General features: G+C 34.0%; 2 protein-coding genes and 1 long non-coding RNA gene across 9 annotated transcripts in view; 1 reads left to right on the forward strand and 2 right to left on the reverse strand.

The window, feature by feature from the left end:
• The window catches only part of LOC113403392 (serine/threonine-protein kinase unc-51), a 29042-nt gene that overhangs the window by 10929 nt on the left and 1102 nt on the right, over positions 1–17011 (forward strand). The window contains exons 3-16 of one of the 7 annotated variants that reach the window (XM_026643931.2): positions 6086–6302; positions 6623–6696; positions 6784–6944; positions 8969–9105; positions 10473–10565; positions 12021–12143; positions 13581–13834; positions 14052–14174; positions 14510–14627; positions 14709–14860; positions 15282–15399; positions 15868–15996; positions 16109–16227; positions 16773–16911. In XM_026643931.2, the coding sequence (XP_026499716.2) occupies positions 6086–6302; positions 6623–6696; positions 6784–6944; positions 8969–9105; positions 10473–10565; positions 12021–12143; positions 13581–13834; positions 14052–14174; positions 14510–14627; positions 14709–14860; positions 15282–15399; positions 15868–15996; positions 16109–16227; positions 16773–16911 (1957 nt within the window). The remainder of the gene's footprint in view (positions 1–6085; positions 6303–6622; positions 6697–6783; positions 6945–8968; positions 9106–10472; positions 10566–12020; positions 12144–13580; positions 13835–14051; positions 14175–14509; positions 14628–14708; positions 14861–15281; positions 15400–15867; positions 15997–16108; positions 16228–16772; positions 16912–17011) is intronic. The other 6 variants (XM_026643932.2, XM_026643933.2, XM_026643934.2 and 3 more) reach the window with 6 other exon arrangements.
• Positions 1907–5157, reverse strand: LOC113403394 (uncharacterized). Its single transcript, XM_026643940.2, has 4 exons — positions 4941–5157; positions 3854–4304; positions 3635–3772; positions 1907–2905 (listed from the first exon to the last, which is right to left on the reverse strand). Exons 1-4 carry the CDS (start codon positions 4982–4984, stop codon positions 2204–2206), a joined length of 1335 nt encoding a protein of 444 aa, XP_026499725.1. The 5' UTR covers positions 4985–5157; the 3' UTR covers positions 1907–2203.
• On the reverse strand, positions 8388–9035 carry LOC135193615 (uncharacterized). The gene is made up of 2 exons (XR_010309329.1): positions 8902–9035; positions 8388–8846 (listed from the first exon to the last, which is right to left on the reverse strand). It is a non-coding gene; the product is annotated as an uncharacterized LOC135193615 (long non-coding RNA).

Raw genomic sequence — 17011 nt, forward strand, 5'->3', positions numbered from 1 at the left:
GTGTTCGTTCACATATTATAATATAACTTCAAAATGAAAGCTAGGTTTTATACGTATTTTTATTTGACGTAATTAGCTAACAGGTACATAAAAGCCAAAATAACAATTTTTAAATGATTTATTGATTGTATTAGGAATAACGAAATTATAATTTGAATACATATTAAACATAGTATGTATCTTTACAATTACTTTCTTACAAAATAACAGTGAACCAGCTGACAATACCTAATATACAAAATAACGGCGAGTTACATACATAAATAACAAAAGAAGTACATATAAACAAAAACATTGTTGTTCATGACTAATCTTTGATATCGTAAATCACTTCAAAGGAATGATTTTACGCATAAAAGCAAATTGTGAAAATAAACAGTTTATTTATCTCAATACATATGTACATCAATAGTAAACAACTAAATACACATGAACGGTAATATCGCTGGTGCATTGAAAACTGCTGTGTCAATAACCGTGTTTATTTTGATATTGTAACTGTATAAATAATGCTTCAAGTTTTTCTGTTTTGGTATTGTTCTTCCTATTGGTAATATTCAGAAGAAAACAACAATTATCAAGTCGTACTAGCTCCTTATCTATGAATTGGTCAATTTTAAATAATGGCTAATGTAAGATAAAGAAAGATATTATTTTTACAGTGGCCAGTATCTTCCAAGCAGTATTTTACATTTTATACAAAAATATATTTTATTTTGAAAAATTGTTAGATTTTTCACGATATCGCTGTTTTGTAACCATGAAAAAAGTTTTATATTCGAGTATGAATCTAAGCAAGGTACCGCAAGTGAAAGTACGAAATGTTTTTAGTATGATCGTTTCCGTTGTGTAAATTTAATCTCAATATTCCTCCATACTGGCGTAGCTATGGCAATGCAACCGAAGCGCTCGCATGTTTTTCCAAATGGAGGCCCCCAGGAGGTGAGCCATAAATGAATGAAAGGAAAAAGCCAAACCAGGTGACAAAGTTAATTGAGTAAAAAAGTTGTAAATGAATGAATGGATATCTATGGCAGTGTGAACATTATTCATCACTGCTTCTTGGTACCTGATAGAACAATTACTGCAGAGATGCATTGTAAAGAATTGTAATGATGATTTACAAGCTCACTGTTAAACAAGACTAGTTAATTTCTGTAGAACTTTCTTTTACGATGGGGTGGTGATAAACACCTTGAAAGGTACATCGACTCCTGTCCCAAGCAATTGTATAGCAGAGGCATCAATAAACTTTGATATTTGGCAAATAAACATGTTGATCGTAAAATGAACAGTTTAAAATCTCGTTGACATAATTATACTAAAAGCATTGTAAGTGCAAAGAAAATAACTTTTTAGTTCTGAAAAATAAGTGATTACAAATTATTTAAGCTTTTAATATGAATTATTTCCATGTTCTTAAAGTTTTAGTTCCTTACGCTCACGTCTAAGAGATAAGCCTTAACATTGATAACGAGACTCTTTACTAGGGAGAAAATAAAAACAAGACTTCCTTCTTAACAATAATGTTTTGCTGTCTATTAACATACTCAATATAAAACTTTAGAATAATCCCAATTTTATTTTTAACAGTTTTAAATTTGAAGCGAATTTAAATCTTCGAGAGACATAATACATGGAATAGAAGAAGTCGAAATTAACAAAATAAGATGTCAGAAACTTATAACATTTTATGATTTAATTAATGCTATCGTTTTGATAGTTGAAGTGCAAGATTATATACAGTATTAATATATTTTTAATGCGATTAAGATCTTAAGAGATCTTCTTTCTTAAACTCACTTATTTAAAAATTTCACAGTTTAATAAATAAAGCATTCATTAAAAAAAACTTTTTTACTCTTTAAACGCTACACCACAATGCGATGAATACAAAGAAAACTAAAATAACTGTTTTTTATTTTAAAATTTCAACATTCATTAGTATAAAACGAAAATACTGTGACGACCGTAACTGTTGATATATTTACATTACGACTATCTTATCATAACTTAATCTAATTTAGTGCCCCTTAAATATCATTTACAACAAGTATACTCTTCCACTAAAAGCTGTCTGTTCCAGTTCAAATACTAAGATTTTAGACCAAACGCTAGGATTTTAAAACATCATTATCTTTCAGATCGAACCTAGTCACTACTCAGTTCATTCAAATACGTGTCAAAATATAAAAAGAGTTATCTAAACCGGTAATTTGTCTGATTTATTTTGTAATGGAACCTCTTCAGGTGCAGTTCCATTTGCATTTCCTCCTGGTCTGTCATTAGCTCTATTAGGTGTTGAACTAAACCGTTTCTTAATAGAACTCCAGTTCTTCTTTATAGTAATTCCTGCCACTACAACTATCATACCAGCAACGACCATTCCAATAACACTTTTGTCTACACCACCAGTTTTCTTTGTATCAGCTGTTGTAGCACCAACTTTTACGTTTGTAGCATTAGATGCATCTTTAGGAGAGTCCGGAATGGCATTTAAGGATGCAATTTTTTCTTGAGGAGCGTTAATCACAGCAGTACGAAGAGAAAATTCTTTAGCGGGTATATTTTCATTTAAGGTAGAATCCGTCTCAAGAGGTTTCGACGGTATTGTTGTAGAAGCGCTTTCTGTTACCGAATTTTCAGTTTCTGTAACTGCTTCTTTGTTACCTTCAAAAGTATTCAAAGGAATCATACCGGGCAGTGTAGCGTCAAATAAATCTTCATCAATTTTTGGTGGTGCATCTGGGCAATCAAATGGCTTGGTATCACAAGACTCAGTACACACCGTTTCTAGTGTTTCCTTCAAAGTTTCACATAAATCTAAAGCCAAATCCGTCGAACCAGCAGGCAGCGTAATTTTTCGAAGTGCTTTGAAATAAGAGAAATTCTCAGAAGAAAGTTTCTGAAAATAAAGAAAATTATAGAATAATTATTATTATAATTTGAATGTACATGTGAAAAAAATAGATGACGCTTTTAATTTGGGATGGGGTTATTTAGTTTTATTATATTATGTATACTGCACGCCACTAAATGACGTACAAGTGCTTTATTATCGGTATTAAATTAAAACTCAATCAGCTTTAATTATATTTGGAAATTATTACTATTAAAATTTACAAAATTATACTAAAATTTGGTATTGGAAATAAGCCCTTCCATTCCAAAAAGTTGATAAATATAGTTGAAAAACGGCTATTGATCAATTTGGAAAATAGTAACTTTTCATTGCTACATACATACTACACATATTTTAATATTCAGAGAGTGAGTTAGACAGACAGCTCAACCAAACTACGACATACGGTTTTAATTAATTTCCTCCGTCATTAAAATCTAATTGTATTTAATGAATGTGTCGTTGATTTTCTTGATCTTTTCTTGAAAGTATTCTTTTTAAAAAGATTTGCATTTTTGTAAGGAAATATTAAAAAATCTTTATATCCTTTATAGCTGTTTAGTCCAATTAAGCCTTAAGCTGGTGCTAGGTGTTGGGTGACTATTGTCACATTGAATTTTTCTGACTACTGTCCAAGTCCGGGCTATTACCAAATAAATCAGGATCGAACGTGCATCAACTTTCACATAATTAGCCGACTCAAAATCATTGCGCTATCTGTCATTTACATACCGTCCTCATATCGTTGCCTCCTAAATCCAGCTCTTCCAACTTAGATAAAGACAAACTATTCTTTAAGTCTTTTGGATATTCAATGAGTCGGTTGTTTCCCAAATTTAATGTCACTAACTCTGGTAATTCGCTGATAGACTAAAAAAAAATAATAAGAAATCAGTGCCAAGGTTTTTTATATAGAATATTAATCAAATTGTATGTGATTGAAGTACTTACGCCAGGTGCCAACTCCATGATTAAATTATTATTTGCATTCAAAATTTTTAGACTTTTTAGTTCTGATATTGTTTTTGGTATTTCAGTTAATTTATTGTTATGCAATTTTAAAGTAGTTGTCCTGGAATCAATTGGAGACGGAAATTCAGTAAGACCGTATCCTGAACAATCTACAACAAAATTAGCTGTATCGCCCTCTGTATTACATACACAGGGTTTAGGACAAGGTAACGAAGTATTATTAGAATCTGCGTTTGTAACAGGCTCTTCATCAAAAATCCTCGATTCTTCAACATTTTCTAGTTTGGGCGGTGATGTTGCCTCTGTAGTACTATCTATAACTGGTTCATCAACCACTCCATCTCCACTTCCTTCAATAAAACCCTCCATTTCTGTATGATCCGGAGGAAGTGACAGTTCATCTTCGTTTTGTGAAAAAACTTTGTTGACCCTGAAAAAATTGGTTTTGACATTACCATGTGACACCAATAAAATCAAATGGGTATCATTTATTTATCATAACGAGGTGACGTAGGATTGTTAAGGACAGAGATAAGAGTTGTGATAGCGGAAAGGGTGTAACAAATTGTAATTGTATAAACTTGACACATAAAAATTCAAAATATTTAGAAATTAAATGCATTTAGTTGTATTTGTGCAACATTATCCATGGATTTCAATATATATTTCCCCAACATCATAGTCGAAGTTGTGTTTAATGATGATTAATGAATTATTTATGATTATGTCATAACTTTACATCGTATTATCAATGCAGAGGTAACATATAATTCTGATCTTTAATTATTTGAATCGATTGCTTGACACAATTTTGTGTAACGTACGTTTTGATGTTATATAGGCATACTATTAATCACAAAGTATGTGATTTTATATTGAATTCAATTTACGTAGACATTACCGAAAAGAAGAACCGATGCAACTCTTAATGTTGTAATTTACAAACAAACTGTTAGAATTCCACAATCACTTATTGAAATACATAATATTTAATAAATAAATCCTATTATAGTATATTATAAACGATTAGTAAAAAATATTATTACAAAAAATAGAAATAACTTACGTAAGAGACAACACCAATAATATGGAGATATATTTCGGCTTCATCGTCACTTTTTCCCTGCAAACTATCTACCAATTACAGGTGTTTATACCTGCAAGAAACTGGTACTTTCGGATTGCAGAGCGAGAACTCACTGACACTTAAAACTATTATCACTCAATGATAAGATTACCAGCGGCATGGCGCAGCTTATCGCGAATCAAACTTGATAACATGGTACGAATAAACGGCAAAAATGTATTAGATGTATATTGCTAACACTCACTTTTGAAGATCATTTCAAAAATACACATTAGTTTGTGCTAAAGACGTGCAATCAAAATACAGCCAATATGATAAGAAGTATACGTCATTGCATTCGATAACAGCCTGTTTTGAATACTACGTCCGTTCACAAAATATCATGAAATAAGAGTTTTATAAACGGAAAAACTATTCGTCGAATTTCTTATCAGATTTTGTCATTTTAAAAGAAAGACGTCCAGTCATGTTGTCGGAAGTAATTGAATTCATTTACTGATAAAATGATGTTATTAAACTAAATACCATCATACGACGAAACGGGACCGTCGTCGTCGTAGTCATTTTACTAGCTTGGTTCCTATTATTCGTTGTATCTTTCTGGTTTCATTATTCGAAGTGATTGTTAATGACTTGGTATCACTTTCCGTCAAACGTGTTTGTGGTTTTTTGAATTATACAGTTATGTAAATTTAACGTATTAAAATTACATTGCTTTAATTAGAGCATTTTATTCGTTTTACTGAATACCAATGATCGCACCTTTATCAAAGTTGTGGACATGTTACTTGCTTTGTTCTGGTTGACCGATTTATCAGGAACGAATGGCTTAAGTTTAATAGATCAGATTTTATTCTACTTTACAACATTGTAAAAAAGTTCATTAGAAAAGCCATATTTTTTTATAAACAATATTTAGTAGAAAGAGTATTGCCAATCCACGAGCAAATGCAGATTAGGTACAACAGCATAAATAATCCTCGAAACATAATTTTTTTGTTATATCAACGCAACAATTTTATATAAAATTAAGTACTGCCTTATAAACTTCCTGCCTTATATAAAATGCTTGTATGTAGTTTTATACCTTATTAACTACTAACTATTTGCTTTTCCCCGTATAGTACTGTAATGGGGGAGATTTGGCAGACTACCTCCAAGCGAACAGACTGCTCAGCGAGGGCACAATTCGGACCTTCCTCCGACAGCTAGCGGAAGCAATGCGCGCAATACATGCTAAGGGCATCGTCCACCGTGATCTTAAACCGCAGAACATTCTCCTCACGCATAATGTTATGCCTCCACGGACACCACACCCTACAGAGATTACTCTAAAAATCGGTAAGTATATAAATGGGGCTTCAAACTAGCCAGACTGCGGGCTTATCCATAAGTAATCGTAAGAAAGCTATCACCATTTGCTGAATCGTCACGCAGGATATTGTTATGACTAATATTCCTCGAATAGTAGATAATTTTACTTCAGGGAAATGGTAAATAAACGATGTACGATTCGCCTTATACTTTTAATGATTATCTTACTCTTTTCAAAAATGATTGAATTTAACACAGACCCGAAACATATCAAACTAAGGTTTTTTATACATATTCATATACGCTTTTCATTAGAACTTTTACTAATATTTTTTATTTATTATTAGCGGATTTTGGTTTCGCAAGATTCCTAGAGGAAGGCAACATGGCCGTTACACTTTGCGGATCACCAATGTACATGGTAATTCTAATTACTATTCATAACTATATTTCTGTTATAGGTAAATACTTTGCATCTTTATTTTATATTTATGATGTCTTTGTTTAGGCACCCGAAGTAATAATGTCATTAAAGTATGACGCAAAAGCAGATCTTTGGAGTCTAGGTACGATTGTGTACCAGTGTCTCACCGGCAAGGCGCCATTCCAGGCCACCACGCCGCATGAACTCAAAGCGTTCTATGAAAACAGCGTCGATCTACAGCCCAAGTAAGACCCTCACCGGCAAACAAAGTCAAAGCAAACATTTAACTTAGCATATTACATTTGTAGTCTTTAGATATTTAGGTATAATAAAAATAAAAAGACGAAGAACTTTTTTTATTAACACAATCGTGGCGAGGTCACATATACAGCAAAATGGGTATTATTTTTTATCTGAAGTAATCAGTAAAGACATTGACAGCAATGATAGACAACTATATCGTTCAAATGTTAACAGTGTGATTTTTTTATACAAGCACATGTTAACAAGTAGGTATGGCTTTTTAGTGTACAGGCGAGATTTTTTGCTAATTTTAACTGAATAATCTACGCATTCAGCGGCCATATTCAAGGTCTGTTTTAAAGTGGCCGATATAAGCGTCGCTTCCTTGTTCAGCGCTTGCTTTATAAATGATGCCACGAACAAATTGTATTACTCACACTCACGCTCGTTCAAGTAGAGAGCTTATGTTATATATTTCAGTCTAAAGCAAATGTATATTAGGTATATTAATTTATTTGTTTAATCAAAGAGATACGTGCGCAAGCATCTGCGACCTGCGTTACGTCTCATAGCTTATGGTTATTGCAACGTATTCGAAACGACTATGAATATTTCCTTTATGATGGATATGGACACCAAAATATCCGTCTATAATATCAAAAACATTTAATTGAACGGTATTTTTTACTTTTACTCTAAATTATGTACTATATCGTGACTTTGTTTTGGATATAGGTATAATTTATAACACTACAGAATTTTAAGACAATAAGTTGATGATTAGATATAAGTTATTATCTATCTAATCAATCTTTTGTGCGCAAAACATGTCTAATAAAATAATTTCGTAATGTAGTAATAATTTAATAGAAATCATTTATTAAAATGGAGTAACATTATTATCCGTATTTCATTTAAAGGTGTAGTAATCTTACAATTTTTTTTCTTTCTTACAAATCTAACTATAATCACAGAAATATTTTTAAATGAATACCCTGTATATTTCTAACCTCGATTCATAATATCATAAATACTCATTCAAAACAGTATAAACAGTCACATCATAATTAGAATATAAACTTAATTTAATTTAGCGATAAAATGCAAAATATATACCATTTTATCAAAATGGAACCCTTACAGATTTTGTTAATGTAAATTTATAACTATATGTTCCGAGATAATATCAAATTGACTTAACGTAATGAACAAATGACAAGTTGACAACGCGCTCATTACATAAATAATACAAGATACGGTTTACTGACAACAATACCAGATATAATTTACTAAACACACTCGAAACATCTGGGTTACTGTATCGAGTAGAATATTAAGAACTCTGTACGTATAAACGTATTGTATCAGAATTATTTTCGTGACCCCTTACGTTTGCATTACTAAATTTTGCTTAATATATACTTGACAGTGATTTCCATCAAATATATTTTTTAAATCTACACAAGTCGTTTATTCTTCCGCCAAACGGCAATGGTTTTGCTCTGCTTCGGTTTCGGTATGAGCAACTTGTCACACTGACGTGTTATAAAAATAAATATATATTACATCATTAATGTTAATTATAAAACCGGTTTTGCCTTCCTGTTAAATTTTATGTGATAAAGCTTAGTTTAAATTTCTAAAATTATCATCTTTACCTGCACGTTTATAGGAATGTACCACATGATGGTGTTTGTATTCAATGCGGAAATAGCCATTGCGGAATACGTTATTCTTGTACCTCATTGTAGGTTAATGTTGTCAACAATGTCTTAATGTTGATAAGCACATGGTTTGTGTCGAGTATTATTAATAATCTTCTAGCCGTTTGTACCTACTTCATTTATATCAACATTTTAATTTGATTAATTCGATCCTCGTTAGTCCTAATTTAAACCAAATACCTATTATAGATATCTGTCTGTCTAAGGTAATCTAAGATAATATCCTAATTTAGACCAATCTTCTTCATTAAGACTTTTATGATTATGAAAATAAGTACTTAAATAAAAGTTTCAAATTGCAGAATGCCATCTGGCACGAGTCCGGAACTGTGCAACTTATTGATCGGTCTGCTGAGAAGGAACGCGCGCGAGCGCATGCCCTTCGAGGTATTCTTCAACCACCCCTTCTTACAGAGACCGAGAACCACATCCATCACCAGTGAGTACTAGATAAATACTGTTATACGTTCATTGTATTACATTCTTTCCTAGTAGCTTATCATTTATTACACGAGTTTTACATATGAAAGTAGATGTCATTTGACCTACATTATCTGTTTTAATTGCTTCTTATTAAGGAATATAAACGTGTAAATAGCGAAGCATCCGCAAATAATCACAGCTATAAATCATACTTGCAAAATATGAATAATAATAAAATGTTCCATTCAGATGTTATTACACCCCGTCTATCACATGTGTAAATATATTCACCCTTATTTACTCACGCGTTCGACGACTGGTCATGTTTACAGAACTACAGCAAATTTAATTTATTTTTCTTTTATTGAATCATTTTAATCAACATTCGAAACGACGTCGTGAATAATATTCATATGATTTTGATTTAAATAACTTTTACTGTAAGGTTACAATTCATTACATATAGGTTAGGTGAATACCTTTCTTGTAATAAATTTAGACACTTATCTGCTCGGGTGACTCACTGTAGTGACCCATTCCATTGTTTATTCTTTCGTAACTGGATCCGATTTCCTATTATACACATTTATTTGACATTAGCCTGCCCTCATTTCCTTTATTGCTTTTAAATTATTAATTTACTTTAATTAATTACAAATATAAGAAAAAATAGTCATAAAAAAACTTCCTGATAAACATGAGCTTAGTGTTGATCTGCAAAAAAAAAAACTGGTATATTGAATATAAGTGTCACATATTTTAAGTACATTGACCTTATCATATGTTTTTAAAGTTTGTGAGAAATTAATTAACCTTCATGAACTCGGATTCTTAATAGTCATGCTCTTATGTTATCATAATATGTCACATATTTAGTTATGAATATATATTAGCTGCGTAAATTTCTAACTTGTTTTCAGTAACTTTTTTATTCTATTACGTTTACGTTGTTACATTTAAATTGTTTAGTATGGAAGCAACACCAACAGGTTGGAACTTGCAGATGTAGCCATAAAAAAATATGTTTCTTTTTTGCATTCTCCTCAACAACTTATGAAAATAGTTTGTAATATATTGCAGTCGTATTGCTCAGCTCTCGAACTAACCGTAAAAAATACTATTGATAGAATTAAATATTACATTAATATCTATCTATTCAAATACTAACATACAAATAAACTCCCTAAACTAAAATTATTGAATATAATTAACAATATTATTTATATCCATCCCATCATCATTAACAAACCACATATTTCATACAAGCACATAATACCACCGCGAGCATCACGCTTCCAAGTCCATGAATTTTTGAACACACGTAATGATAGGGTATTGTATCTAACGAGTAACGGTCGGTTACGGTCTATGAATATTGTTCAGGTTTGGACTCGGAACTGCCTGACGTATTGGAGTGCGATATCGAAGGCTGTGTCGAAACTAACTGTATCCTAGAGGAGTCGTGGGACAGTCAGGGTATTTACATGTTTATAATTACGCTTGATATGTACGAGGTGCATGGGGTGGGCTAATTTTATGATTTTCTATATGTCCTCTCGACAGTTGATATATCCCATTTATAAACATATATTAACAAATCGCTTGAAACGCATGGCTTTTGTTAAGATCAATGTAAATAAGGTTAAGATATAACCACTGTGTACACCGCTCGGTTCAAAAATTTAAGGGACTAGCTTAACAGAGTATTTCACCGCTTTTCTTGTTGTCGCATCCTAAAATCTTGATTCGCATCGCGACTTGATTGCCGATAAAGTATCTGATAATTTATTATTGCGATAAAAAGTCGCGTTGCGTCAAGACCTCGAAGTTTTATCAATCGATCAGCGAGTTAGTGGGCAAGCGCTTTCATTCACTAAAACACAAATTACACATTTACATAACAGACATGATATAGATAGTCTAAACTAACTCTAAAACATTCTTCTTTGTATAAAAACGTAAACTAACAACCCGTAAATATCTCACTGCTGGTTAAAGATAACATCTTTTAAGATTCTCGTAGGTCTTGCGTTGGTAGGGCACAAGTAGCAATTTTTTTTTGTATAATCATGTTTCAGTTAGATTATTTCGATTACTTCAAAATCACAATCAAGTCGTGCGGATTTTAGTTTTTCATGTATGTATATATATATGTACTATCGCATGTATATATTTTTATTTTATTAAAAACAGTGACACAATGAACACAGTGACACACAGTCGAAGAAATGGATATTATTGAAATACATTAAAACATTTTTTTTCTATGTATTTTAAAATATAATACTTATTAGATAAATGTTTAACAACATGCTATTTAAATAATCAAACCAGTCAACTTAAAATAGTCCCCTTCTATAATTACTTTGATTTATTAATACATAATAAGATACTTTACTTATATATAATATTCAGTGAAACAATATTATGAGGAAAAGCGCTTTCCCACTAAAACATTGATTATCATATAGTAGCAAGTGGGTTAAAGTTATACTTTCACTACAAATCACCGGTGTGTGAATTGTAGTTTTTTTACTTAAATATTTGGACTCTATTAAAAAAAATCATTCAATTTTGTTAAAATTTACAGAAAAAATTAATGCATTGGGATCTTCTACCAAATCTGTTTTACTTTGGTGACGAGACTCATGTGATGCAAACTGTACTCATGCTAATTTTATAATTAATATTTATAGATTTATTTAATTCAGTATTTTTTTTCTCCATGGTTTACCTGGTATAAAATGTAGGTACAAACAAACAATGATAATAATCGGATAAGATTATTAAAAAGATCCTTTATTTCGAATATCTTGGGATCGCTTAAACTTGCAACTCTTTTAAAGCATGTTTATGAATAACTCAATTTTTATATAAATGTGCTTAATGAGTTCAAGAATTAGAAACAGGAAGCATTATTTAATTTCACAGAGACAAACTCTAACAGCGCTATTCCGACGACGTCGAGTCTGCGCGCGCCCGTGTCGGCGCCGCAGCCGCCGCCGCCGCCGCACGTCGCGCAGCCCACCAAGAAGCCGCAGCCCACGTCTTCGGGTAAGGATTATTTGCCTTACTGCTTCTCTGTTTCACATATATCCGTGACGGTCACCTTTAATGGATCTCCCTAATCACACTTAACTATTTCCATGTTTTAAATGAATGTATATAGGTTTACACTACACGACGTCAAATTAAAGACATTTAATGTAGATAATTAAATATCACAATATGTTATTAAAAGTAAAAATACGTTGCGTTACTTAGTACTTTATTTTCGGTCACCTCTGTTACGAACCTCTGTTTCAATGTCATTTAGAAATGCGCACTGTTAGTCATCGAAAGTTTTAAAAATGAAAAGTTAATAATTAATGTTAATTTATTAGTCATTGTATTATTGACGGTCAGGTCAAACACACTAGAATTATATTGACCGTAAAAATTGTTGTCACACTCTGGAACGCGATATTTTATCTAACAACTCTTGAAAATCCTTGGTGTATTTTTTATTTCAACTTTGCCAACAATGATAATGGAAGGGCATGTGAACTGCGTTTAAAATTTAGCGTTAAATTCTATTTCGAGTGTTCTGATAACCTTCGCTGATGTTGGCGACTCTCAGCGCATTCGATATTGTTGCTGCAATTATTCAATCAAACCTCATAAATTTTGATTATAAATACATATATTATGCAACTGTTATTTTATTTAAATTTAATTAACATTGTTTTAACAAACAAAATTTAAATTTGCATAATTTTTAATGTTTTCTACGGAATGTAACACGTTATAATATTTTCTCACTGATGACGTACGAAAAACAACTACATAAGTTCATTAATACGATTTTTCATGCTAAATATAAATATTTTATGTCATAGATAGATAAAATCTATTTATAAAAGTACTAAATGATAGAGAGTGAGCAAAGTTGGCGCGGGAACAATGTCGCCCAGCTGTTTGCCTCACGTACAGTTTCTAATACCGTTTTGTTATTGTCTTTTAAATTCACAATATTATGTACTCGGTGTTCAAGAAAACGATGGCTAGAGTGCGTAAAAAGATCGGTGATACAATTTAATATACTAATTCTGTAAACAATTATTATAGTATACGAGGTGAAATTATTCTAACCTTATATTTTGGTTTGATTGTCCTTAAATAATATTAAGCAGATAATAACAAAAATATGGGATAGAAGTTTACTTTCGTGACAAATATTAATGCTGTAATAAAGTAATGTAGAAAATACTGTAGCTATTAGTAATTTAAGGTGATTGCTATACGTTACAATGTTTTTTTTTATGTGTACAAACACTGGTATGTGTTGGTTTTGTACATTGCCCTACAGATAAATGAATATGATTGGCAATTAACTGACATTGCAGAAGACGTATAACTTTTCATAAATTTTGCAACTAACATAACTCGGGTCGTGCGATGCTTTGCTGCACTCTCGCACTGTAACGAACCCTATGGCACGTAATCTCGTAGATACGAACACTACCTACACGATATATGAAGAGGTGTGTCGATCGACAGCGGAGTCGTCGGACACGATGTGGGCGGGCGCGGAGGACTTCGTCGTGGTGGAGGCGGACAGCGGCTCGGCGGACGGCTCGCACACGTCGCACGGCTCGTCCGCGTCCGAGGCGGCGCCGCGCCCGCGCTCGCTGGCGCTCGTGGCGCCCGCGCCCGACGCCTCGCCCCCCGCGCTGCCTGCGCACCCCGCGCACCCGCAGTCTCGGGTGAGTCCTCGATCCCACGTACCCACACCAGTACCACGAACATAGCTCACATTGAATAACACCATGCCCATCGCGCTGCCCCAGTGCCGCTTGGTAGATAATATAATCTTACATGCGACTCTGTAAATTGGTATAACTTTAACCATGTCGATTTCATTTTAAAAGTTATATGCTAACCAGCTATCGTATATCGCTAAAACCTCATCGTATAACTCAGTGGTTGTGTGAACAGAACCCACTGAGCGTGGCGTCCAACGTGCCTCGCTCACAACCCATCGACGTGCTCCGATCTAATCACAATCGAAATACGACCGACATCGGCTCCCTCTCGCCGCCGACTGTGAGTAACATTCATGTATCATATTTGTAAAACTAACTTAATGTGCTCATTGCAAAAGTGCTTATTGTTTAGTCAGATGAATATAAAAAATGAAAAATAGATCGCAATTACTAATGTCAGATTTTAATGCATAAAATAATATTTTTTGTAAATACTTTCCAAATACATAAGATTGTGTATTTAAACTATTAGTAACGTGCTCACAGTAAAGAGTAAATTTGTACATTATTCCTAATTATATTGGAAGACATTTTTATAGATTTGTTTTTCACAGTTAATTATTTATTTTTTTAAGATCGTCGAAAAACGTAAGTTAATGTAATCGTCGTTTCCAGGTACCATTCACAATGAGGACTCCTCCTTCGTCTCGACGACGAAGTGCATCTGGAAGTTCCCCACCGCCCTCTCTATGGCAGGTCTCACCCACCAATAACAGTCCTCTGAGGAGATCGGGTAAGCATTTTAAGACCTCGGTTCGAGGGCATTTCGTCTCTCAAAAAGATAAAATGTCTAACGTCGTCCGACTGTGCGCAGGCTCGTCCCCGCCGGTGTCGCTGGCGCTGAAGGCGAGCGGCGAGTCGTCGCCCAAGCGCGGCGCGCTGCCCGACGCGCTGCTGCGCGGCCTCAAGCTGCACCACGACCCGCCCGTCTACATCCCCAACCTGCAGGAGGAGACCATCCTGGCGGTTAGGCTTTCTGCTTTATGATCGACACGACACTTTTAGTCTTTGGTTTTCTTTGTCAACGTTTTGGAGATTTAGTTTCGGTCTATCTTTTTTTTACCCATTCTTATACATTATGCCCCACGGGTTTCGGATTCTTATTCTCGATTATATATAAAGGAATATTACCCTAACGCATACAACGTTAGATTTAGTACATTTAGTGATGTCTACCTATCTAATCAGTCCCAATTCATTGAATTATTTTATCCCATTTATCGGAACACCGCATCACATTGTAACAACGATTTCCTAATAAAGAGATAGGCATTAAGAATCCACTCGCTATGAGCATCTCGCGTGGAACCACCATCGACCTGTAGTCTCACTGTTTTCTCATTCATATTTGAGAAGGATCTCAAACTAAGTGTACCCTCACCCGCAGGAAGAGCATAGCAAAGTTTTCTCGCAGCTGAACTTCGTGCTGATGCTCGCCGAGCTGCTGTCGGACCTCGCCGTGTCGTGCGGCGCGCCGCTCGCCGCGCTCATGGACGCGTCGGACGGTACGAGTCGCCATAATAATAAACAAAATATAATGCATGGTCGCGAGGGAGACACGCTTTAGTCTTTTCCGGGTTTTATGAGTAGGTTTGGGATTCCATGTCAGGTTCATTTTTTGTACCCCGATTGTTTAATTTCGGAAAACAACATGCGTAAAATAGAAATTGGTCAAACATCGCCGTTACGCATGTTGTTTAAAGGTTTTTATTGATATCATATAAGGGATAATTTATATATGTTAAAATATTCTATATGCCTCTATTTTTAATTACTGTACGTCCAGAGTTTGTTATAATAAACGTTGTGACGTTTATGTAAATTTCAATAGTACAAAGTTTTTTTTCACAATGCAAGCTTTCATACAAAATATTTTATCAATATATATAATATTAATCGATAGGTATAATCCACGATAACACACGAATGGGCCAGCGGCGATGTTATGTTGAGTGATTTCCCGTTGCCCGCAGAGCGCTGCAACGAGAGCGTGCGGCTGGGCCTGCTGGTGCAGGCGATGCAGGCGCTGGCGGCGGGCCTGCGCCTGGCCGCCGCGCACTACCGCTCGCGCACGCTGCAGCCCACGCTGCAAGTGCGGAACGGTACGACCTCGTCGTCGATTATATGATATATTAATCACTTCTACATCATACTACGTCATTTGTGATCAAAAATTACTAGTGTAATGGTTCAATGTTATATCTTATTTTACAGTTGTATCGCTAATGAACGGGAAGTACAAATGGATTGTCAATGAATCAAAAAGACTACACGAGGCGGGGGTCACGCCCGCAGTTTGTGATAAAATACTCTACGAACACGCTATCGAATTGGTAACTTATATTTGTCTACATAATATGTATATTAAAATAGTCAAACTCAAATGTCGGAATTACTGAAGTTTGTCGGGAAAATAATTAGATTTTCGTTATGGATTTGAAATATATGTTTTATATTTTTTATATTACGTTTTAAACGAGAGAGCAGTTATCGGAACTTAAGAAAAAAGTTGATATATGTAAGTAGGCAAGTGGAATAGCGTTATATTATAAATAAAATTAAATCAATCCAAAATTATTTGTATCATATGTATATTATATATAATACGTATGTATAATATGATTGAGCTATTAGCAAATCGCATAGAATACATCAATTTAAGGTTTCTTTATCTTTATTCCGTCTTTGATTGGAATATTATACAAAGGTTTTTGATTCTATTTCCTGGCCTTTAATTCTTCGTTGTGCTATGAGTACACAAAATCACGATGACATCATATTCTCTAGTATTAATTTGGAAATATTCAACGTAATAGAAAAAGATAGTTCTGTTCAGCTAGGGACTCTGTCAATTTGTGATCATCCCGTTTTTCCGCAGTGCCAGATGGCCGCAATCGAGGAGTTGTTCGGAGACGTGAAGGAGTGCGAGCGACGGTACATGTCCGCGCAGGTGCTCCTGCATTCGCTCGTGCAGCGACACCCGCTGCATCCGCACCACCGCACCACGCTCTCCAAATGTGAGCTGCTTTACATATACACAACGTAGCCCGATAGATAACTTACTTGACGAAAATAGCTACATATACTAGTGCCCGAGTGCCCTAAATGATAACATTT

Source organism: Vanessa tameamea, chromosome 13, assembly GCF_037043105.1.
Source record: "Vanessa tameamea isolate UH-Manoa-2023 chromosome 13, ilVanTame1 primary haplotype, whole genome shotgun sequence".
Classification (NCBI taxonomy): Eukaryota; Metazoa; Arthropoda; class Insecta; order Lepidoptera; family Nymphalidae; genus Vanessa; species Vanessa tameamea.

What these genes read in the sequence shown, in the direction of transcription:
- LOC113403394 (XM_026643940.2), bottom strand. Translation starts at nt 4,984, where the DNA reads ATGAAGCCGAAATATATCTCCATATTATTGGTGTTGTCTCTTAC. An exon ending in TCATGGAGTTGGCACCTGGC is followed by an intron (nt 3,773 to 3,853) that starts GTAAGTACTTCA and finishes ATTTTTTTTTAG; the next exon opens with TCTATCAGCGAATTACCAGA. An exon ending in GAGGCAACGATATGAGGACG is followed by an intron (nt 2,906 to 3,634) that starts GTATGTAAATGA and finishes CTTTATTTTCAG; the next exon opens with AAACTTTCTTCTGAGAATTT.